The sequence below is a fragment of the Sylvia atricapilla genome, chromosome W, assembly GCF_009819655.1.
Source record: "Sylvia atricapilla isolate bSylAtr1 chromosome W, bSylAtr1.pri, whole genome shotgun sequence".
NCBI classification, from domain to species: domain Eukaryota; kingdom Metazoa; phylum Chordata; class Aves; order Passeriformes; family Sylviidae; genus Sylvia; species Sylvia atricapilla.
In genome coordinates, this window is record NC_089173.1 from 13,888,566 (window position 1) to 13,913,179 (window position 24,614).

General features: G+C 46.6%; 1 protein-coding gene across 1 annotated transcript in view; it reads right to left on the reverse strand.

Annotated features, from left to right (window-relative positions):
* The window catches only part of LOC136373456 (glypican-4-like), a 117,628-nt gene extending 93,439 nt beyond the window's left edge, over positions 1-24,189 (reverse strand). The window contains 2 exon segments of the mRNA XM_066338353.1: positions 23,591-24,107; positions 24,109-24,189. Coding sequence (XP_066194450.1) covers positions 23,591-24,107; positions 24,109-24,189 — 598 coding nt within the window.
* Positions 24,190-24,614: the final 425 nt, after the last annotated feature.

Genomic DNA, 24,614 nt, shown 5'->3' on the forward strand with positions numbered 1-24,614 from the left:
TGGGTGGAGCAGTTGGAGGAATAGAGTTTGTCAATGCACCTTTAACAGTGTCAGAAGTCAGAAATTTTAAGAAAGAGCTGGGGAATCTAGTTGAAAACCCAGTGGGAATTGCTAACCAGATTGACCAGTTTTTGGGCCCGAATATTTATACATGGGGAGAACTAAACTCCATCTTAAATATACTCTTCAATCCAGACGAGTTTCGGCTGGTTAGGGCTGCGGGGATGCGCATCTGGGAAAGAGATAACCGAATGGGCCCTCCTGGTGACCAGAAGTTCCCAATAGCTGACCCAGGGTGGGACCCAAACAGGAGAAGAGAGAAGAAATATGGAAGATTATAGAAACCTGGTAATAAGAAGTATTAAAGAATCAGTTCCCCGGAGTAGTAACACCAAATTAGCCTTTGACAGGGCCCAAGAGAAACATGCAACCCAAGCAGCCTGGCTGAGCAGGCTCAGACAGAATTTCCAGCAATATTCTAATTTGGATCCAGATAGCCTAGAGGGACAGATATTATTAAAATTACAGTTTGTCACAAAATCCTGGCCGGATATCAAGAGAAAACTCGAAAAGATGGAGGACTGGCAAGACCGAGAAATAAATGAGTTATTAAAGGAAGCCCTAAGAGTATACCTTAGGAGGGAAGAAGAAGAAAAAACAAAAGCAAAAACCAAGATCATGGAAGCCGTGGACAGGGAGAGTGTAAGGGATCTCAGAGAGAATACAAAGGGTGAAGAAAACACAAAGTCTTTACCAGAAAAGGGAAAAGGAAGGAACTCACCACCTTGGGGTACTCCTCAGAACCCAGGAGGGACCCGAGCCTGTTATTATTGTGGAGAAATAGGACACTTAAAGAAACATTGCAGAAAAGTGTCATTTGATGAGGCTGTCATGAGGGAGCAAGAGGCATTAGAAAAATTATTGAAGGGAGAAGTCAAAGAGGATTAGGGGTGTCATGGGCTCTATGCGTTAGGGGACCCCATGAAACATTAGGAAGGGCCCACAGTAAATTTTGAAGTAGGTCCCCAACATGAAGAGTTTGAATTTTTAGTAGATACTGGTGCAAATAAATCATGTATCAACCGACTTCCAGTTGGAATTGCGATTGGAAGAAAAACATGTGAAGTTCTAGGAGCAGAAGGGGAGCCTTTCAGGGCTTCAGTTCTAGAAAATGTGGAAATTAAAGGAAATTCCAAAAGATGTGTCACTGATTTAATATATCTACCCAAAGTAGACAGTAACCTGCTGGAAAGAGACCTGCAAGTTCAGTTAGGAGTAGAGATTTTTCCTAGAGAAGGAAGAATGGTGGTACAAATGATGAGGCTGACTATTGTAGACTTGGAGAAAATCAAGCCAGAAGTCTGGGCCGAGGAGGAAAAATATAGATATTTAGATATCCCGCCTATCGAAAAAAAAATGCAAAAAAAGGACACCTCCTATAAGGGTCAGGCAATATCCTATCTCTCTAGAAGGAAAGGAAGGACTAGCCCAAATTGTAACCCATCTACTAACAGAAGGGATATTGGAACCTTGTATGTCACCCCACAACACCCCTATTCTGGCCGTAAAAAAGGCAGAAAATACGTTTTGATTAGTGCAAGACCTAAGAGAGGTGAACAAAAGGACAGTTACCAGGCACCCAGTGGTACAAAACCCCTACACACTCCTGAGCAGGATCCCTAGAGAACATTCCTGGTTTACTGTAGTAGATCTAAAAGATGCTTTTTGGGCCTGTCCTTTGGCAGAGGGAAGCCGAGATTGGTTTGCTTTCGAGTGGGAGTGCCCTGAAAGTAAGAGAAAGCAGCAACTGAGATGGACTCGTCTTCCTCGGGGGTCCACTGAAAGCCCAAACCTCTTCGGGCAAGCCCTAGAAGACTTACTGAGACAGTTTACCCCTAAAAACAATGTGCAAATCCTGCAGTATGTAGATGACCTCCTAATATCGGGGAGAGAGCAAGATGAAATAAAAAGAACCAGTATTAATCGCCTAAATTTCCTAGGGGAAAAGGGCCTCAAAGTGTGAAAAAACAAACTGCAGTTTGTAGAATCACAAGTCACATACCTCGAACACCTCATTGGGGAAGGGTGTAAGAAATTAAGCCCTGAAAGAATCTCAGGTATACTCACAATCCCAGCTCCAACCACAAAAAGAAATATAAGAAAATTATTAGGACTATTTGGTTATTGCAAGCTGTGGATAGAGAAATATTCCCAAAGTGTTAAATCCTTATATGAAAAATTAGTCCAACCTGAACCTGTGAAATGGACCCATACAGATGAAAAACAATTGAGAGACCTAAAGACTAAATTATCCTCAGCCCCTGTCCTGAGTCTCCCAGACCTTAAGAAAAGGTTTGACCTATTCATTAACACCGAAGGGGAAATAGCTTATGGGGTATTAACCCAAGAATGGGGAGGACACAAAAAGCCTGTCACATATCTTTCCAAACTTCTGGATCCAGTTGCAAGAGGGTGGCCGGCTTGCCTCCAGGCTGTAGCAACCACAGCTGTTCTTGTGGAAGAAGCACAAAAGCTGACACTGCAAGGAAAAATCATTGCACACACAAACCATGATCTCAGGACAGTGTTGAGCCAAAAGGCTCAACAATGGCTGACTGACTCTAGAATTTTAAAATATGAAGTGATTTTAACCGGCACCAGTGATTTGGAGCTAACCACATCAAAAAGTCTAAATCCTGCCCAGTTCCTCTCAGGGGAACCCATGCCAAACTTAGAGCACAATTGCCTGGAAATCATAGATTTACAAACAAAAGTAAGAGAATCTTGAAGATACGCCTCTACCATATGAGAGGGTGCTATTTATTGATGGATCATCTAGGGTGACAGAGGGAAAAAGGATATCGGGCTATGCAGTAGTGGAAACTACAAAAAGAGACAATTTGAAAGTTATAGAAAAAGAAAAACTACCCCCAAACTGGTCTGCCCAGTGTTGTGAAGTCTATGCCCTCAAGAGGGGATTAGATTTATTGGAACAAGACCGAGGTACAATCTACACAGACTCACGATATGCATTTGGAATAGTACACACATTTGGAAAGATCTGGGAAGAAAGAGGTTACCTAAATTCAAAAGGGAAAGATCTGATACATAAAGAATTAATTAAATTGGTATTAGAATCTCTTATGAAGCCCCAAGAAATAGCAATCGTACATGTCAAGGGACATCAAAAAGGGGACACATTTGAAGGAAGGGGCAACCAAGTAGCCGATCAAGCAGCCGAACTAGCAGCTCAAAAGCTGGGGGAACCAATAAAAATTCTTACCTTGAATGATATACCAGCTGACAAAGTTAGTAAACCAATGTATAATGAAAATGAATTAAAAGAAATAAAAAAGTTAGGTTTACACCAAGGGAAGCAAGGGGAATGGCTGACCCCAGGTGAAAAAAAAATTCCTAAATAAGGCAATAGCTCAAAAGATGCTGGCAGAAATACACAACTCACTGGAGCACCCAAGGGTTGTGTGATCATTTCCTGAGAGAACACCTATGTGTTGGAGTCTATAACCTGGCTAAAGCAGTTACTGAAGGATGCCTAATTTGTCAGAAAGTATACAAATAGACTTCACAGAAATGCCTCCAGTACAGGGATATAAGCATCTTTTGGTTATAGTTGATCACTTAACACATTGGGTAGAAGCCTTCCCTACAAAAAGAGAAACAGCATAAGTGGTAATAAAAATACTACTAGAACACATCTTCCCCCGGTATGGACTGGTAAATAACATCGATTCAGACAGAGGCCCCCACTTTGTAGCGCAAGTCCTGCATGATGTTGTTAAAGCCTTGGGAATTAGGTGGTGGTTACATACACCCTGGCATCCTCAAAGCTCAGGGAGAGTTGAGAGGATGAATAAAACCCTCAAAAATGTATTGACTAAATTAATAACAGAAACTGAAATGAATTGGATAAAATGCCTGCCCCTAGCACTCTTGAGAGTCCGAGTTAGACCGAGTACTAACATAGGGGCTTCACCATATGAAATGATGTTTGGACTCCCTTTCTTACTAACTCCTTACAGCACTGGAGATTATTTAGAAGGGGAGGCAGCGACTCAAGAATATATAAAAACAATTAGAAAAACATTGGCCGTTCTTAAAAAAAGAGAGTATCTACCTCAAACCTCCCCCTTGGACGCAAATGTACACCAAATAAAGCCAGGAGACTGGGTCCTAATCAAATCTTGGAACACCACCCCACTAAGCCCCAAATTCGAAGGTCCGTTCCAAGTCCTGCTCACAACCCACACTGCAGTGAGGACCCAAGAAAAGGGCTGGATGCACATATCCCGAGTAAAAGGACCATTGCCACTTCCCAGTGACACTGTTACCCCAGCAAAGACTCCCTCTGAATGGACTACCATTAGAGACCCAGACACACTTAAAATAACCTTCAAGAAACAACCAAAACCCAGTTAGGAACGAAAGAAAACCCGTTGTTCAAAATCTTTTTAAGTTGTTATCAAAAGCTGTCATAAGAAAATGTTCTCTGTAAGTTCTTGTTCTAAGTTATCATGAAGTGTTAAGCTGTTTTAAAAAAAGTTGTGATAATAATATCATTACAGATCTCTCATAGGGCACGCCACAGAAAGGCTAATCAAAAACTGAAAAAGAAGTGGGAACACACTGAAAGGAACTCCATAAGGCCAGCTAGATAACTTCCCCAACCCAAGAGGCAAGACCAAGTGAGCTCAAGACAATGGTTCATACTGGACTCTTGGGAGGACTAATCAATAGTCCTATTAATGAGCAAACCCACCAAAGGAGCATGCTCTAAGAGCTACTATCCCACTTCCCCAACCCAAGAGGCAAGACCAGGTGAGATCGAGACAATGATTCATACTGGACTCTTGGGAGTACTCATCATAGTCCTATGAATGAGCAAACACACCATCCCATCTATGACGGGGAGAATCTGCAGTCCCTTATAAGAGTTCACACTCATGTGAATCCCATGTGTTTTGATATAAAGCAGTATTGGATTGCAAAAAATGCTGCAACATTTAAGCAGCGCCTAACTGGAGAGTGGCCTATAAGAGAATGGGTTTACTTTGATTGATTAAAACCCCAAACTGAAAAACTAAGTGAAAAATATACTCCCATGAATCAGAAACTGCCAATTGATGTGGGCAAAGGCCCGATCAAAGAAACAGAGGGGGGACTGAAATGAATAAAATGTAAGGAACTCCCATTTTTGACACAGTATGTCATTTGTTAAGAAAGTTATGCTGTTTAAAACGCTATGCCAGTTGTACCCTGCCTGTTAAGAAAGTTATGCTGTTTGTACCAAAGTTTGTACACTCAAAACCTTATTCTAAGTTGTACACCCCCCCTAAAACCCCGGGTTCCCTTCCCCTTCTGTCGGGCTAGACTGTCACCATTCCCCGCTGGCTCCTCGAACTACAGGCCCCGCCTAATAGGAAAATCCAAGGACTTCCATGGTGCATCGCTCCAAACCGAAGTGCAGTTGCCGGCAAGCGGACCCAAAAGCCGGGACCCAGCACAAAATCCAGATAAAAGGGAGACACTACAACACCGAGAAGACTCTCAGCTACCTAGGGACTGATTCTGCTTCTGCCGCCTCGCCATGACCAGAAAAAGACTAGGAAAAGGTGACACCCCAAGACCACCCAAGCCCAGTTGAGTTCCTGGGGATTCCCGCGAGGCTGGAACTCTCGACTCTGCGGCGAGAGCAGCAGATTCATCTGACACCTCATCCTCAGCGGCGGCCCGAGCGAGAACGGCGACAGGAGCGGCGATGGCGCAGGCGACCCCTCGAGTTCCCCCTTGAAAGAGCTGACTAATAAAGGCCTTTCAAAAGAGCAGGTCTCCTGGCCCATTTTTAACAGCAGTATTTTCTAATAAAATGGCATATTGATGAAATTGGGTTGATCATTTATTACAACAACCACATTTATCTATGTAAACCCCCACATTAATAAGCTCTTCTCCTGCCTGCAGAGCATGCCAAGAAGAGTAACAGTGCAGATAACATAAGAACTTGGAGCAGGTTCAGAGACTCCAGAAAGAAAATACACAAAAGGACAGATTTTTCAAATTAATTTTTCATCCACACATTTTTTAAGGCAGTTTGGCTCCTATTAAGTATTTCATATTCAGTTTGTAGTCTGCAGTCTGGGAGGGCAACTGGAGGGGTCTGTGGGAGCACAGCAGTACTCTGAAGGTTGCAATATGGGGAGCTGTGTCCCCTGTAAACCAAGTTTTTAGAGGGCTCACAAACTGCCCACTGCCCCACTCAAGCCCTACACTACTCCCGCTGAACAAACCATCTCCCTCTGCCAAAACCACCCACTGGGTCCTAGGCCCCTGAGGGCAGATGGGCTGCAAAGCTGGTGGAGCAGTTCTTTCCACTGCCTCAAGGACCAGAAAGTCTCATTTGCTTAGAAAATAAAATTCAGTCCAAGAGCAGGTCCTGAGCAGACATAAATGAGACTTCTGTTCTAAGTGGAAAGTTTTCCACAAGACATTTTCATAGCAACACAGAGACTGTTTTGGCACTAGAGGAAAGCCAGAGCACTTGAACTGCTCTACAATTCTAGCTCCCTGGTTGTCCCCTCAGTTTAGCTCAGCGCAGGATGACTTTCTCATCCCAGACACAGGCAGTGCCCCTTCCACAATGAGCCAGTTTGGGGGCAAATATTCTAGCTGAGCAGCTCCACTGCAGAGCAGCTTTCCAGGAGTCTGAAAGAACCACTGTCATCACCCCAGAAATGCTTCTCCAGAGCATCACAGCCACAACTCAATTTCGAGGAACCCATGCTACATCTCAGTACGCAGCTGTACACTATGAACACCCAGTAAAGCAGCAAGCTTCTGGAATGCTGCATTTTTCAGCCTTGCCCACAAAGCCACACAAAGGCCTTTCTAGCTACATCAATGACCCCAGGGATGCTGTCAACCCCTTGATCCAGCCTTCCTTCCAGGGAAGAAAGGTGATGCTACTCTGCCCCAGGTCTTCACTCTGCTCATGACTGTACAAACAGCTGGATCAGAAAGAGCCACCAATTAAAGGGGTTTCAGAAATAATTAGCTCGCATCAATCTGATGCAAAGCAGGGTTGGGGAAACAAGCTCAGATGAAGGGCTCTGGGAGGGATAGCCAGCAGAGCTTGATCTTGCAGCAGCTCTTCCACTGCAGATGCAGGACCAAGGCACAGATCTGTGCTTCCCAGTTCACCCCCTCCCTCAGTCAGAGCTCCCAGGGGCTAATTGGGACATGCAATAGGTTCTCTGTGGCTATCAGGCTATTTTGGCTTGCCAGGCCATCAGAAGAAAGGCTACATGGGAAATTATTGACCAATCTGTGTATCTGATACTGCACTGGCAAAAAAAAAAAAAAAAAAAAATCGTTAAAAACAAAATTATACACTGCTGCCTAGAGCAGGACACGACAATTTGATAGGACTTTCCAATTTAAAGGTTAAAAAACTCACATCATGCATTACTGCAAAAAGCAGGAAAGAACATGTTGCTCAAAGGGGATGCCAGCACTGAAAACGAGGAGTTGCGTCAGGTTTAAATCTAAACAGGTCCACTGCACATCCATCCTAGGGCCACTGTTTATAATCAGAGAAAGGCAACTTTATATACAAAGATCACACACTAGTGGTTCCTGGCTGTTCTCAGGAAAAGAAACCTGATTTTCAGCTGAACTTTCCGAGAACTGTTCATGTAAATAAGACAAACCTCCAGAAACCCACATGGCCAAGGCTGAAGCAACACATGGAGAAAGGCAAATAAGCAGCACAACAGGAGGCAGGGGACGTCCAGTGCCAAAAACCCAAGGTGCAACTCGCCCAAGACCTTTGAAACTCCTTGAAACTGGGCCACCATACAGAGGGAGGGTGTCAGTGGAAATCCTCCCTCTGGCTAGAGGCACAGCTCCAGGTTCAATCCCCCTGAAAAAAAAAAGCGATGGTGCCTGGAGAGGCAAGAGGCACCAATCCCAAGCACAGGGCAGGACATTTGCCCAGAGATCCCAATAGTAGGGTCACCGTCTCCTCACCCAGGGAGCAGCAGCAATGACACAGGAGCACAGCCTGTGCTCTGGTGACGTTCAGAACCATCTCCTACATCTCCCACCTCCCTGCTTTATCTCCCCTTGGACAAAACATCTCAGAGCTAAGACCACAGCTGAGTTTGTAAATAAGATTTTTTTGACCTGAAAAACATGCTTTTAAGTGCTTGACTGTTACTCCTACCAAGTGTTACTTTTCCAACAGCCAGGTATCTGTTGCAGAAGTCATCCAGCTCACACAAGCACTGTGTTCTGCTAGCACAACACAACCTACATCTAAAAACCCATCCTGCTGCTGAAACAGACTCTCAATGTATTCCCAGGGCTAGAACCACCAGCCTGCCAGTGTTTGTGGAAAAGGCGAGGCTGAGTAGTTTAACCTACCGTGGATGAGGCAAGGAGGGTGGAAGAGAGAGGAGAAAGGATTAAGATAAAGATATCACAAAATTAAAAATTCCTCCTTCTCCCCCTCTCCAGAATGCCCTATTGTTGTGGTTTTGAAAACAAACCAAGTGAGAGGCTCTAAGTCAGAAATAAAATTTAATGAGAAGAAAAGGAAAATAAAATAGAATAAAATAAAATAAAATAAATACAAAAAAAACACTGACAGAGTCAGAATACAACCTGATCAGGGTGATGGAAACAGTTCAGACGAGGTGGTCTTCCTGAAACAGAAATCTTGTAGAAAGGTCTGGTAGCTCTGGTCCTCTGGGAATCCAGTGGGTAAGGGCTGCTTCTACTGTCCCAAATCCCAGCTTATATCCAGGTGAGAATGCTTGGCTCTTCCCCATGGGCGGAGCATCTCACAATGGGATGATGAGTCATGGAAGAGGGCCTTGATGGCCCATTAAAGAGAGAGATAACTCCCTCTGGGTCATGCAAAAGGCATTGATGGGCCATTATCTGAAGATGGTGATAGAATACATCCTAAACTACAACCCAGGACACCTATCTTTGCCGCTCTCCTTGGCCCAGCTGTGAACACCAACCTTATGTGCTGCTAGCTTCACACAGGCACTCCTCCTCCTCACCACAGCACAGATAAATCCCAACATCTCTGCAACAATTCCCAAGCCAATTTCTGTGCTGCCACCTTTGTTTGAGCAAATGCCTACCAGGAGGGACAGCAGCATCACAGAAGACAACAGGAGAGTGCAGGGGGCCATTTCAACCTTTGAAAATTAAAGTTTTTGAGTTCCCTACCCTCCTCCCAAACACGTTTCACAGTGTAAGTATGTGTCTTCTCATTGCTGCTCCACATGGGAACAAGGCACAGGGTCATATTTTCTTAGGTATTCTGGAAAAAGAAGTTTGGGAGACACCTTAGCCCTCGTGTTGCACACTGTCCACCTGCAGACCCCAACTTTGAACTCCTGTCTTGAACAGCAGCTGGGCTTGTGCAAACAGCTTTGGTGGGATGGGAAAACAACACACTGGGCTTACAGCACCCAACTGCACCAGGGGACAATTGCACTGAGGTTTTGCTGGCAGGCAGTGAAGGGGTTTATTTTGTATTCTTAAGCACAGCCCTGAGCAACCTGGGGGGAGCAGGGAGTGCAAACAGGACCTTTGCCATCCACCTCCCAGGCAGGACCATTGACATCCACCAGCAGGAAGGTGAACAGCCCTGGCACTGTGGGCCCCAGGGAGGGGATGGCTGATTAGAAGGATGGGATGGATTTACCAGTTGTGTTAGTCTTTCTGAAGCAGGAAGAGGAGCTCCACTCCCTCCCCACAGCCACTGCTGTGTCCTGGCACCTTCCATCAGCAAAAATACTCTATGAAATAAATTTTGCAGCTAAAAAAAGCCTGGAGGAGTGATGGGCAGCCCCTGCAATGGGGAGGCAGCGAGCAACCCACCAGCTTCATGGGGAGATCCTGGCAGGGCTGAGATAAGGCTCTGGCAGGAGGGCTGCCCTCTGTGGCAAATCCATGTGGGCTGGGTGTCTCCAGTGGATGACTGTATTGTGACCAGGGCAGCTTCCCACTGTGGGGATGGACCTGTCCTGGGGATGCACCCATACAAAACAGGCCAAGCAGCACCCAGACATGGGCCTGCAGCAAAGTGGTGATGGCCATGCTGGTTCAAATCCATGTGCCTGGGGCTCAGTCAAGGAGATAAATGCAGGGAGCAGAAAAGACACAGAGGGCAGAAAACCAGGAGCCAGCAACTATCCCATCAGAGAGCAAGTGCTGGCCACCAGCTTGTCAGTGTTTCTGTCCAAAAGCCAAGACTTACTTTCCTTTCTAAACTCTACCCCTCCTGCTTAAAATAGAAAACTAAAAAACAATAAAAATAAAGTTCCCCATCCTTACATCACCAAAGGAAGAGGCAGGAATGGGAGAAGTATAGCCCTTCCAGCCTGGACACCCTTGGTCAAAATTCCAAGCTAACACTTAAGCCTTGAAACTTCACTTGAGTCCCTAGGTAAGAAGATTTCCAAGACTGCCACAGGCTTAGGGATAGCTCCCCTCCTGCTCTTGTGCTATTTTTCAAACAATTACATTTCTTCCAAAACAAAGTGTTTTGCAATCCTTGAGCAATTCTTTCCTTTTCCAAAAAAAAGTGAAATTCTCTTCATTCTCAGCCAGTTGAAATTCAACCACAGGCACAACCACCAGCTCCAAATCCATCCACCCTGCAGAAGGCCACATCAGAGCCCTCACCCCAGGCTCCCACACTGGGCTGGCTCCAGGCAGATCTTGCTGCACCACTGTTCACAGAAGACTGGGAAAGGTTAAATTTTAACTTGCAACTCCTTCCCTAAACTGCCTGACTTGTCTTCTGAACCTCCCTCCTGTAACTGAGGGATTTCACCTAATCTATTTAACTTCCACGTGTGCTCCTTCTGCCATAACTTGTTTCCCCAAAAAGAAATTGCTTAATGTCTTGCAATATTAATATATACATAACTGAAAATTCATGGAGCTGAATATGACCTATTTCTCATAGCGATACAAGTATTTCCAGGTCCTAGCAAAGGCACAGTAAAAGTAGCTCTACAGCAAAATGAAACTGAAGCCAATGGAGATTTGCTTTGAAAGAAATTAATATGAATCAAATCCAAGGAAGCGGATTTCATGGCACAATCTGCCTATGTTAACTGCCCAGTAGTCTCCCAAACTGCCAGTCCAAAGGCAAGACACAGTAAAATTTACATTCTGTGGTCACTCAGACAGACATCTGGTGCAAAGGCTTGCACTTTAAAATAAAAACCCATTGAAAGCACTTCTTAAAGAGCTTTGCAGTTTAAAAACAACACATAGGATCTATGTGGGACTGAGCAATTTAATCCCAAAAGAAATATGGGCAGTGCCAGTGCTCATCCCTGGATCCAGCTGGGAGAACACAAGGGGTTAAACATGTGGTGGGCTCTTGCAGCAGGAGCATGAAGGGCCTATTTAAAAAGAAGAACCAGAAATAAGGAATTTTGCCAGTTTTTACCCCTGATAAATCCACGTTCCAGTCTGTCAGCTATCTTGCTATCCCCAGAGCTGCTGAAGTGTCTTTGGCCGTAACTATGCACGACTCCAGCTTTGAGTAATGGAAATAAAGTATGTGCATTGCGACTGCAGCATTCCTTTCCCAATCCCAGAAAAAGAAAGGCAGAGCAGTAGGAGATCCTAGCTCAGAAATTTTGTACAGAGAAGTTGGAAAGCTGTTCACACCCTACATCAGCTGCCCACTCCACCAAACCTGCCTGGGGAGAGATGCCTACAGCTTGTAAAGGACATGCCAAGTTTTAGCCTAACACAGCGGCTCTTACTGTCTGCAGTAACAAATAAATACTCTTCCAGATTCACAAGTCCAGTTTAGCTGGCAATTCATAATCAGCAAACATTTGGAAGCAGTATTGTAAAATTAGGCAAAGCTATCATTTACAGGAAACCCTGCCTTGAGTACAAATTACAGAGTTGTTAAGTTTATCTGGGAATGCCTTGCCCCTGAGTGCTGTATAATTATTCCTAAATCTTTCAGGAAAGAATGCAAATATTTTCAAGCCGTAATTCATTGACAAGGAGGAAGTCTCATTTAACCTTTTGTGCATATTTTGATACATAGACATTAAGCCCTACTTTCCACAACTATTTTTCAGGATCCTACTGAGCCAGTTGGGCAGCAAGTGGACCCACAGCCCTTGTTTTGGCAAGGCTGGACAGGAGCACCAGGCTCGCCTGGTCCCCTTGCCCGCTCCCAGACTGCTACAACAGCAGCTTCAGGGCTGGTTTGGAGCAGCGCTGTGCCAGCCAGGCTGCTCCCCTCACAGAACTTTCCCCATAAGGAAGGCTGCTGAAAAGACTGGCTGTTCTCACAGGAGTTATGGCAAGAAGAGGTATAAAGGAGCCTTTAATAATGCAGAGGGCTGAGTTATGTGGAGTTTTCACTAGCGAGGTGCCTGCACCAGGATCCCCTTGGTAGGCTGGATTCAACAGGGCTGAGCAGCCCTGAGCCCTGTCTCTTCCAGCCTCCTCTACCCACCAAGCCACAGCTCTTCAACCAGCCCAAATTAACTCAAGTTAATTGGCAGAAGCCACATGGCCAAAAGCAGTCACGCCTTTCCCAACTCCCCATAAAAATGTTTTGTTTTGCAAAGGCGAAGAAGATCAACTCATCCTCTGCTCAGGACCCTCCAGCAGTGGAGACCTTAATCTACCAATGGCAACAAATTGAGACATATTTCTAAAGAAAGTCACTTGCAGCCAAAGGGGAGAGGGCATGCATCCCCCAGGACATCTGCAAAGCCACACACACAGACCCCCATACTCCCCATGACACCCCTGGGTGAGCACCCACTGCTCCATGGGGACCCATTCTGCTCCAGCCCAGTGCTGTGCCAGGGTCAGCCATGTCCTGCCTGCCGGAACTCGGCTGCTCTGAAACCCTCATGCACCCACTACTATGCTACAAAGGAAAAAAAACGACCCAACCAAACAATAGCCAGCCTTATCTTCTCAAAAGGTAGCACTCACACTATTGTGTTTTCCTCCGAGTGACATTATTAATTTAAAAGAGCTCAGCAGTGGGTGTTATCCTCCAACGCTCACAGCAGCTCCTTGGCACAGCAGGTGGGTGCTGCAGGAGGCAGGCACTTGCAGCCTGGGGATGAGATATTAATTTTAAAGAATTAAGGACTTTAGTTAAACTAGATATTGCTGACGTAGACTTCCCTTTTACTAACTAGACATTGTTGAGGTAAAGTTCCCTTTTTTTAACATAAGCCGGATTTAAGGAACTGATAAATCAGGAGACCTGTCAACTTAATCAATAGACTCCAAGAACACAATGTGATCATAAATCAGATAGTCTTGAGAAAACAGGATCCAGGTGTCACCAACACTAAAAGGTTAAAAAGGCAAAGCGAGGAAGACGCATCTTACTTCATCATTCCGAGACCCCACCCCCTAAAAAGGACCACCGACCCATTTCAAAGAACAAACTACGCATGCTTAATTGCTTTTTGGCTAATTACCATACGAAGCGGGGAATGGGATGGACCAGAGTCATGAATATGCATTTGTGTTTTGGGTATTCAACACTTTTGTACATAAAAAGACCCTGTGAGCATCTGTAAATTGCGCGTGTGTATTTGGGAGCTATCCCTCACGCTGCCCGGCGTTGTAATAAACATACATTTTCTAACTTCAAACTGTTAGAGAGTCTTTGTCCGTCATAGTTGGATATTGGTATTAGATCAATATCCATATTTTTTTAACAAATCAGGGAGCATCACCATCGTTCACAATTACTCAAACATGGAACGCAAACAAGTACGACATCAAGGTTAGTCTGCAGCAGCTACAGACAGACAATGTCCATGATGCACATCCATTGTCACAGATCAGTGCTTCTGATATGGTGAACTGGGAAGCAAAAGGACCTGGCTTCTTCCTCTGGGTGGAAGCAGGTCACTGGATTCCCTCCCTCGCAAACAGGTAAGCCCAAGAGTTTTCAGTACGAAGATGAGAGAACTTCACGCAAAATGGATTTAAACCCAACTCCACTAAGATGCCATGATGCTCCAAACCACCACCTGGGTCCCAGCAGTACAAAACCCCTTCACCTCCTCTCCTTTCCAGTGAGCAGTTGTGAGTTTTCTTCCATGCCTGGAACCAGGAAAGGGAGGCCAGGCCAGGCACAGAGCCCTTGCACTCCCTCCTCATCCCACTGCCATACTCAGGGAGCAGGGAGGCAGGAGCATGTAAAACCAAACCAGCAAGCGATTGCACTGGAAGAAAGCAATCTCACTATGAGAGCTAATGAAAGCAAACCACAATTATTATGTAAACAGCGCTGAATCATTAGCAGACACTATTAAAGCCATTTTTCCCCCCATCGAGAAGAAAAGCATATAGCCTTATGGCACCCTCAGTTCTGTCTCTAAACGGAGCCAATACTCAGGAGGAAGCCTGTTTGTTTTCCTCCAGTCCAAACTAAACCAGCAGCAGCACTCTGACCTCTGATCTGCATGCCAGGTGTTTGCCAGCTGCTCCCAATGCCTCTGCCCAGGCAAAGGGACATGGGCACTACTGCTTCACTGCCTTGGCTTACCAGGCACCCTGTGCTCCCCCAGGACTGCTGGCCACCACACGTTAGAAACCTTAAGGTTGGCAGGTACACAAAAAAAAATCCAGCCCACACTACTCAGAGCAAAGGCAAAGCCCACCTGGGTGCCCATACGTAGCTGGCAAGGGACTGATTTTCCATCAGGCTTGTAATTGTACCTGTTTCTTTGATCATATAAATGCTCTGTCCCTCCCATGGGAATGGGCCAAGCAGTCAAGGAAGGTGCAGGAGGCTATTTATCCTCCTTATTGCATGGCTCTCCCTATCATTAATTTCTTTTCAATAGCAGCACTCACCACAACTGGGTGAAGCTGCTTGCTCTTTAATCTCCCATGGAGCAAAATTACCTTTAAAACAAACAAACAAGCCAGCTCCTTTGCAACAAGGACACTGCCATCCAGTTGGCTATAAAGACACTCAAACAAGATCTTCATGTTTGTAGAAGCAAAAATCTGTATTTCAGTCCAGTAAAAATCCTAGCTCCATCTTTATGTTCCAAGAATACTGAATCAAAACAGGCTCAATTCTTTAAAAAGAGGAGAATACAAAGAAGCAAAAAGTTTGCATTAAAACCCATGTAATCTTTTTAAAACACCATTATTAGAACCTGTAGTACCAGCCAAGAGTGATTTATCATCCCATCATCACAGCCTGCAACACAGAGCTTTTTATACCAAACTGTCAATGCTACAAAGCTAAAGCCTCAGCTCATAATTTCTTAAAGCTGGCCCTCTCCTGCCAGCAAATCCCCTAAACTCCAGAATTTGGGGGTTCAGAGCACTGCTGCTCCTCCATCAGTGCCATGCAGGGCAATGTGACCTAACACAGCAGAGCATCCAGCACAGGTTCTGCACGATGCTTCCAAGCAGGAGGATGTTTTAAGTCAGTGTAGGTAAACAAATCACCCAGGGTTATTTCAGCTTCTTTCAAAAGGAAAGTCAACGGGCCATAAAGGCTTTAACTGCATTTTCCAATGCAAGAAGGGCTGTACCTCAAGGTGCCTGGTTTTCACAAAGCAAGTGGTCAGAGCTCTCTGAAAACCAGACATCCTGACATTTGGGGTTTTCCTGTGAAGTTGTTACTCTAACACACCCCAAATCACCAGTAATTTCTAGAATAGCACTACAAACCACAAGAGGTTAAACTTACTGCACATTACTTAAACTAACCTAAGGGTGACCCCTGGAAAGGAACAGCTATTGGATGTTTTGGTTCTGTAGAAACTCAATTACCAAAGCAAATTTCCTATGAGCATTTTTTAAAAAGGAAAAAGAAGGAAAAAAAGAAAAGGCAGCAACAATACTGACAATGTGTAAGGGCCACATATTTTCACCTCCTGAAAGCTGCAGCCTCGCCTGTATAAGAACTGCTCCTATTCCCACAAAAATGTTCAAACATATTTTAAACATTTCATCACTGTTTGCTCCCATCTAAATTTGCTTAAAATCCAGACAATTCTCAGCTTCTAAATTGGAAACATTAAGAGAAATACTCCCTCAAAATCCTTTGCTCAGGGTAGCCCCTCTCAACCATCTACATACCTTTCCAACACCAAAGTTTGGAGAGAGAGAAGTCCTTCACAGGGAACTCCCACAAATCCATCAGCCACTGGTTGTGTAAGCCACAGAAAATAGAAGTAGAAAGACAGGAAACTAACAGACTATTTCTCCACTTAGAAGATGGACAACAAAAATGTATTTCTAAGAGTGTTTTTGGGGAGGTGGGGAATCTGGCAATACGTTACATTGGGAAAGAGGTACCATAGTTCTAATTTCACATTAAAATCAACACTGAGTAGCCCTTATTAAGATTGATCCCATCAGCAGGTATCCCCACACACACTTTTTAAGCACCATCTCCGTCCTTTCAAGCACTTTGCCAGTGAGGTGATGCACTGCTGCCCTTGAGGAATGTCACCTCATCCCACCTCCCTCCTCTCCCAGGACCCACAGAGACATGAGAGGCGACAGACTGCCAGGCATGAACTAGCAGGGGAAGATGATTGTGTCAACCACAGCCATTTTCAAACAGAAAACATCATCCTAAGAAAACTACCACAGCCACAGGCAAAGCCTGCCAACAGCCCACATGGCTGCCACCAGCTCTGCACACATAAAGCCTCCAACACTTTCTCATCAGGTCTCCTCTCTCCAACACACTTTTTTTATCTGAGCACCTTTCCCGGACCAGAAAGATGTAAACAAGAAAATTCACTGGCATAAACATGGTGCTTCAGCCACAGCCTCTGCAGGCTGCACATATTCTGCACAGGCAAAGAAAAACACAAAAATCTCTCCTAGAAAAGCAAAATAGTTCAATGAAACACTTCTTTAACAAACCAGGAAGCCGGTAAGACGGGCTACGACAAAGTAGTAATCTCTTTTAATTAAAACACTTGGCAATGAAAAAAAAGAATACACATAGCAGCTTTCTTCCTGAGATGCACAATACCCAATAAAGAGCATGAACCGCACCTTTCTGGGCACCAGAGGGGTTTGCCATGGGGCATCTTGGAGCACACAAGGCTATTTAGGGAACAAGAGGGAAACTAAATTGCTTAGCAATGGGAGAAGGAAGTTATCTTCCTAATCTCAAAAGAAAGAGAAAGCGGGAGAAATGTGAGGAATGCAAGGAGGTTATTGCCCAGGAGACCAGGACTGGCAGCTTGGAAGTCAAAGTCACCAGGAGACACACATCCTGACCTCTCTGACTAGCAAGAATCTCCTTTCCCCCACCAAAAAAATTAGGTCCCTGAGGATTGCTCCTCTTCTGGGAGGAGGCAAAGAATTTTGTAGCAGACTGAATAATCCTGATGCTCCATCCTGGTGCTGCCCACACCTGCGGAAGATGTCAAGGACTGAGCCTGTGCAACTCAACACACATGCACATCCACAGAAATCCATGGTGAGTCCATGGGAATGGCTATGTGTAAAGAGGACAGGAGACGAGAACATGTCTGACACCTCTTGAGAGGCACTGGCAGTCCTTCCTCATCCATGCAGGTTCCAGGGTTGGCAATCCATTGCACAGAACCAGGACAGTGGGGTCTGCACAAGCCACCATCCAACACCAAAAGCAGGCTAAGACCACAGACCACCACCTCAAGGAACTGAGACCTTTCCAACCTCCTGACAGAGGTCACAGCCCTATTGGGCAGATGCTACCTGCACCTCCAAGACAGAAAATGCTCACCTGGAACCTTCTCCCATCGGAGCCATCTCACACACACAGCAGTGATAGTTCATCCTGAACTTCCTTGGCTCCACAGGTACCAAGGAAATACCACGGCAGAGGGAAGATGCAGAGACCCAAAACAGCACCTTGCTGTCGTGTTGGCCTTGCTCTGCTGCTGTTTCAGTATGAATAAAAGGCCTGTTGACATACAAAAACCACAGAAAATCTCCCTGAAACTACAAAACAGTACTGAAAATATTGTGCAGTTCAGGCCTTCTGCACAATGTACACACGCCTATTCAGCCTCTTAAAAAACAGCTACATGTCTAAGGAAACATCTGATAATTAAGGCAATTTTAACAATAGATAGTAATTTGACTATGAATTGTATGGAATGTAATGACTGCTTATTCTGGCAGAAAAAACAGAACTTTCTATGAAGGGTCTGCCAAGGAAAATGATACTCCCACTCAGCCCCGGACCACTGCAAGCAGTCGCTGCTAACCACATGCTTCATGCTGCCGGCTGCTAGGACACGGTACGCAGTTGCAGCTGAACAAAACCCCGCGCTGCACATTTGCAGAGAGAAAAAGCAGCGTCCCAGGCGAGCGGCAGCTGGAGCCGTGACTCAGCCGGGAGCCGCCATCAGCTCTTGCCAACGCTCACTGAGCCACACGGCTGCCAGCGCTGGATGTCAGGGCGCTCATCGGTGGCCTGCGGGCAACTCGCACACTGCCAGCTCCCCCCTCCCGCTGTTTTCAGTTGCTAAATGACATTAGAAGCAGCTAAAAATACTTCAAGCAATTCTCTCATTTATTTTTCCGTGCCAGCAGTTGTGTTTGCCGCGGGGTGTTCTCCAGTGGTCAATTCCCCACCCATGGGTGGCCAGGTAATCATTCCATTAACGCATGCCAGGCAGAAGAAAACCCCCTGCCCACCAAGGACCACTGTCTTCATTGGACAGGAATCATGGCAAATAGGTACAGCTAGCGGCCAGGTCACTCCACACCTTCAAACAGACCTCAAGGATGACCAGGTGTAATCTGATACTTCTTAAAACACAGCAAGTCCAGAGCTGCCTCGTGCAGACCGACTGCAACAGGCTCAGCAGTGCCAGACAGCCGAGTAACACCGGCCTGGAGGGGATCCAGAAACCGTTTCTCAGTTGGAAGGGGCCACATGGAAGAGAAGCACGTGAAAATCTAAAGCAGCATTTACTGAACTTGACATGTAAAACAATGGGCTGGTTTTGGCCGGAGTAGAGTTAATTTTCTTCACAGTGGTTACTATGGGACTATGTTCTGGATTTGTGCTGAGCATAGGGTTGATAATACAGAAAAGTTTTTGTTATTGCTGAACAGGGCTTACACACAGCCAAAGTCTTTTCTGCTTCTTGTACTGATATGCTGGTGAGGAAGTTGGAGGTGCATGAGAGATTGGGAAGAGACACAGCTGGGACAGGTGACCCCAACTGACCAGAGAGATTCCAGACCATATGACATCATGGTCAGTATATAAAGTGGGGGGAAGAAGGAGAAAGGGGAGGGCATTTGGAGTGATGGTGTTTGTCTTCCCAAGTCACTGTTATGTATGATGGGGCCCTGCTCTCCTGGAGATGGCTGAACACCTGCCTGCCCAAGGAAACAGTGAATTCCTTGCTTTGCTTACATGCTCAGCTTTTGCTTTCTCTGTTGAACTGTCTTTTTCTCAACCCACAAGTTTCCTACCTTTTACCCTTTTGGTAAGGAAATGAAAAAGTGACTGTGTGAGGCTTGATTGCTGGCTGGGGTTAAACCCCAATAAACAGCAATGCAAACAAAGCAGCGTTCCTGACTGACCAAGGGCAGCACACCGAAGCACCTACTAACAGCCATAAATACACTGGGGACAAGTGAGCAGCAGGACATTAGGGCACATCTGCCCACAGTTACTTTGGGCAAAGTCCCAGAAGTCAAAAAATCAAGGGTCAACTGATTTCCTCTGCCATGGGGAAAAAAAACTGCTCTCAACTGCTCTCACAAATAAATGCAGCTATTCAATTAATTTAGTTTAAACAGAGATTAATTACACTGAACATTTCACTAAGAACAGAGTGCTGCTTGAACCCAGCTCCCTGCAAAGGCAAGCTCCAGGTTTGCTCTGTACTCCCCACCACTGCCAGGACAGCAGTGCCAGCAAGAGCAGGCATGACACTGCTGCAGGAACTTTGCCAGTTAACTGGCTACATTTTCCACCAACTGGCAAGACGCTTTTCTTTTTCCTTTTCAATCCAGGAAAAGAAACATCTAGTTCTTCCAATTAGCAAGAAAAGGGAAGGAATACCTGAGGGCAAGAAGCAGCCTTTTGAAAGAAAGGTTGGGTGGGAGCCTTTTGTTTTTTAAATCACAGCCACCTACTGTGGGTCTCCAGATGCCACCACACCAGCTCACTTTGCATTTCATTCTGCAGCCCCACCAAACACACCAGAGTAAGCAGCCCCTTCAGATGGTCACTCCAGAGAGTTTTTCCCCATCACCATGACAGCTCGGAGACACATGGAATCCATAAGGAACAACACATTCTGGGTAGAGTTTGAACAAAGTCAGTGGCTCTGGAACCCAGAACTTACCAAGATGTGACTCCTCCTTGGGAAACTGTCAGTCATCTTAAAAGCAGTTACAGGCTGGTGCTCTGCCCACACCACCTACTATCTACACGCTATCAAAAGTCAGGTTTCACAAACCAACTGTGTAGACATCAGGTCTACGAAAGCACTGACCTCTCCAGCAACAGCAAGATTGCATCTCGCCACTGCCAGGAGCTTTGTCACACGCATATCACAGGGCTATAGGGGCAGCAGCCACTGGAGAACACTCAGGTACAAAGCAGCACCAAAGGGCCAGTGATTATTAAAAGCTTCCACACAGATTTATAGCAGTAGTCTGTGTTTATACCTGTAACACCAAAGCTACATAAAAGAAAACAAATTCTCTGTGTCCCACATCACAAATAACCTATTTTACACCTCTTATCAAGCAAGCAGTGAGTTGACCAGCTGTGTGCTTCTTTCAGAAATGCCTAGGTACTTCAGCAAGATATAACCTGCTATTTATGCATACTCTAATTAAGTTCAAAACCTGGTCTAAATAAAAATTAAAGTGAACTCCTAGGTAATTATAGTGAAGGAGCAGCCTTTTAATGCCACTGAAATAGCAATGATACAGATAAAATGCCTGCTGGCATGGGCATTTCCTTGAAAGAAAAAAGTTTGCATATCTACTGCTCCAGAAAAAAAAGTGGCCAAAAAATCCATGTGAGGTGCTATAAAACCCCAAATGACTCCCATGCCCTTCCAGCAAGGATGAGTTTCACTTGTTGTCACATAGCCCAGTGCAGGGACACATCTGCCTGCACCACACAGCTGCTTCACTTTGACAATTCAAGGCAAACATTTTGTAGGATCAGTAATCCCTGACAGCAAAGAAATCACTAGACTTACAGAAACAAATTTGCCACAGCTTTTAGGGCATCTTTTCGCAAAGATGCTAGGAAGTTTCTGTCTGCACTGTGATCTAAAGCAACTTAGTAAGAGAATGTGAGAATAAAGCATAATCCATCAAATCAGTACAAAAATCTAACAAAGTTGATGCACTTCAGACATGAGCAACCCTATGTTCACTCATCATTGCATCAGCATTCATGTGTCCACACATGATTCCCTTCAGCCCACTGAAGCCTCTCCAACCTGTCCTCCACCAGTTTAGTGAGCAGGGAGGTGCCATCAAGCAGAAATCACCAGTTTCCACCATCATCCCAGTGGGACACTTGTCCAAGCACATGGCTCATTCCCTCACATACATTTATCATGTTCCCACCGATAGCCAGGTGCCCAGGTAACGGCCTTTCCAAACCACTTACTCTCCTGATGGAAAACACGCCACTTATCACCTGAAACACCAACTGAAATCAAAGCTTTGGCAAGTGACTCTTTTCTGGAGACACAATATACACCACAGACCTCTTACCCTGGTGCCAGACCTTAGCCTCAAGCATTATCACTTGGCCCATGGAACTCCAGTGCCCTGCGCTGATCCCACAGGGACAATTTCAGGTGAAGTTCTCCACTCTGATGAAGTTCAACACCAGCAGTGGGACTGGTGGTTACATCTGTGTACACCAGCTGAGTGGCAAGAGGAGAGATCTGGAGCCTCTAAACACAACCCACACCAAAGCCACATGAATTCACAGGGGGAACGTGAAACTGCAGCAGGTGTAGCACCTCACTCCAGGTTTAATTTTAAATTCAGTCGCACTTGAGGTAAACCATGCTTTAAAGCTGTACACAGCACGCCTCCTTTAAAGACTTCCATTACCCTCTCTGAAATACCCCACACAGCAGGATTACATTTAAAACTCAACTTTGCAAGACCTGTTGCTTTCCAAGCAAGGCCAGACACAGACTCTGCTCCCCTGGAACAGCAACATAACCCAGCTGATATTTTCAGCATACCATTGCAGAAAGCTTTTCTTTTGCCAAATAATCTTACCTTGCTCATCACTTTTCTCAGACAACAGCTTTAGAGCTTCAAATGGAAGCCCTGTCAGCATGATCTACTCCTGACATTCTCCAAAGTTCACCAAGTCACCTTAAACAACAATATATAAAATAAAGACTAGGTCAAACCTTCCCAATACTGGACTTCAGAGGAAGTCTGTTCACATTCTGATCCTGCACTGATGAGGGCTGGTCTCAAATGCAAGACTATTTATTAGAGACCATTTTACAAAGCAGGCAGAGTGAAGGGGAGAGAGCATTTTAACTGCAACCAGTCAGACGTTTCTCATTAAAATATTTCTTGGAGAAGCAAATGGACCTGCAATTTTATTCACAGATGTAGGCTAAATGCATATCATTAGTCTGACAATACAAAAGCACAAGCGACTGAAATGATTTTAGTTTTGTCAGTGAAAAGGATAACATATACATATCTGGAGGGCTCATCGATGGTAAAGATTACCCCCAGCTTCTATCTGAGCCGTCTAAAGGTATTTACTTGGGGTCTGTCTGTGTTGTGACAGTGTCCCAGACCAAAATGAATGCCTCCAACACTCCACATTTTTGAGCCATTCAGTCATGCATTTTTGTTATTGTTGAAAGTAGTGCGAAATTGCAGTGCATGAGCTGGAGTCCTTGGTGGTCTCCGAGGATTCCAGCTAAAAAGGCACTTCCTTTGTTCCGCGGAGAATGCGGTCCAGCAGGTCATTCAGAAAGGAAAATAAAAGCAGCGGCCCTGGGAGGGAAATGAAGGATGAAACAAAACCAATAAAATGTTTTGGGTGTGAGCACATTAGTTACCATTTCCTACTGTTGCCGGCTGCGAGCACTCCTGTCCCCGGGATGCGCAAGTATCTCTGGACGAAGGTGGAGGGAAGAAAAGAGAACAAGGAAGAGAGGAAGGAAGAAAGAACGGAAGGAAGAGAGGAGCTATGTCTCAGTCCCTCCGCCAGTAACCGCCGAGCACCCGGAGGGGACGGGCCGCCCGCTCCCCGCCGGGGCTAACGGCAGCCCAAGGGCATGAGCGCCCGCCCCGCCGCCGCCGAGTCGGGAGCGGGGCCGGCAACAGGCGCGGTACCGCCCGACACTGCCCGGCACGGGGGGCGGGCAGCCGCGCCGGGACCCTCTGCGCGGGATGGGCGCCGAGCTGGGCAGCGCGCCGGGTCGGGGGGAGCCGGGCCGGGGGGAGCCTGGCGCGCACCCCGCGCTCCGCGGGGCTGGGCCGAGTGCGCACAAAGGCGGCAGCGACGATCGCGACTCACCGCTGATCTCGTGGCTGGGCGCCTCGCTCTGGCTGAAGCCCTTGGCAGCGTAGAGCCTCCGTACTTCGGAGCAACTTTTGGCGCGGGGCTCGGCGGCCAGCAGCAGCGGCAGCCTGAGGGCGGCCAGCGCGCACAGGAGAGGTGGCAAGCAGCCGCGCCGCGGCGGCATGGTGCGAGCGGGCAGGGGCCGCCGGGGCCGGGCGAGCGCGCCCCGAGGCTGGAGCCGGCGCTCCGCCGAACCTGCCGCGCCCGCTGCCCTGCGCCCCGCTCCGCTGCGGCTCCGCTCCACTGGCCCGGCGTGCGGTGGCACTCCGCGAACTTAGCCCGGCAGGAAGCACATGAGGTGGTGGTGGAGGAGGAGGAGGAGGTGGAGGGAGGCGGAGAGGGCCGCAGCCAAGCAGGATCTCGCAGAGCCAGGACAAGCCTCTGCAGCCCCCGCGAAAATCAGGACCTGGGGTCCGCCCGCCCAGTGAGGCGGAGCGGAGCCCGGGGCTGCCCGCCCGGCTGGCCCCGCGCGGGCGCTCCCTCCCGCGGAGAGCTTCGGCTCTACCCTGGCACGGGCACCCTGAGCACCCCCTGCCCGGAGCTGGGGCTGGCATCGGTCGGCCTGAGGACCTGGCACCTACGCTCCCACCCACGCCAGCTCCGAAGTGCCCCGCGAGGGAAAGAGAGGTTCCTCCGGAAGGGCTGGAACGGCTGGCTTAGCTGTGCCTCCTGAACTGGAGCTGTAGATGGTTCAGCTCTGCCCCAAGTTTAATAGGTTCACTACGCTAATGAATTTTGACATCGCTGTGACAGGTCTGAACTAAATGCATGAAAGACTTGTCAAAACCGACATTGTTCCACCAATCTTCTGTTTCCAAGAGTTTAGCAGGGCAAAGGCCTCAGGAACACTGACATCAAGGCGCTCCAGTCACTCTCCTTTATACCCCAATCCAGCACACAGACACATGCACAGATGTAAACAAACCCTGCTGAACCCTTGGACCAGAGTCCAACAGTTGCCCCTTGCTTCTGTTTACTG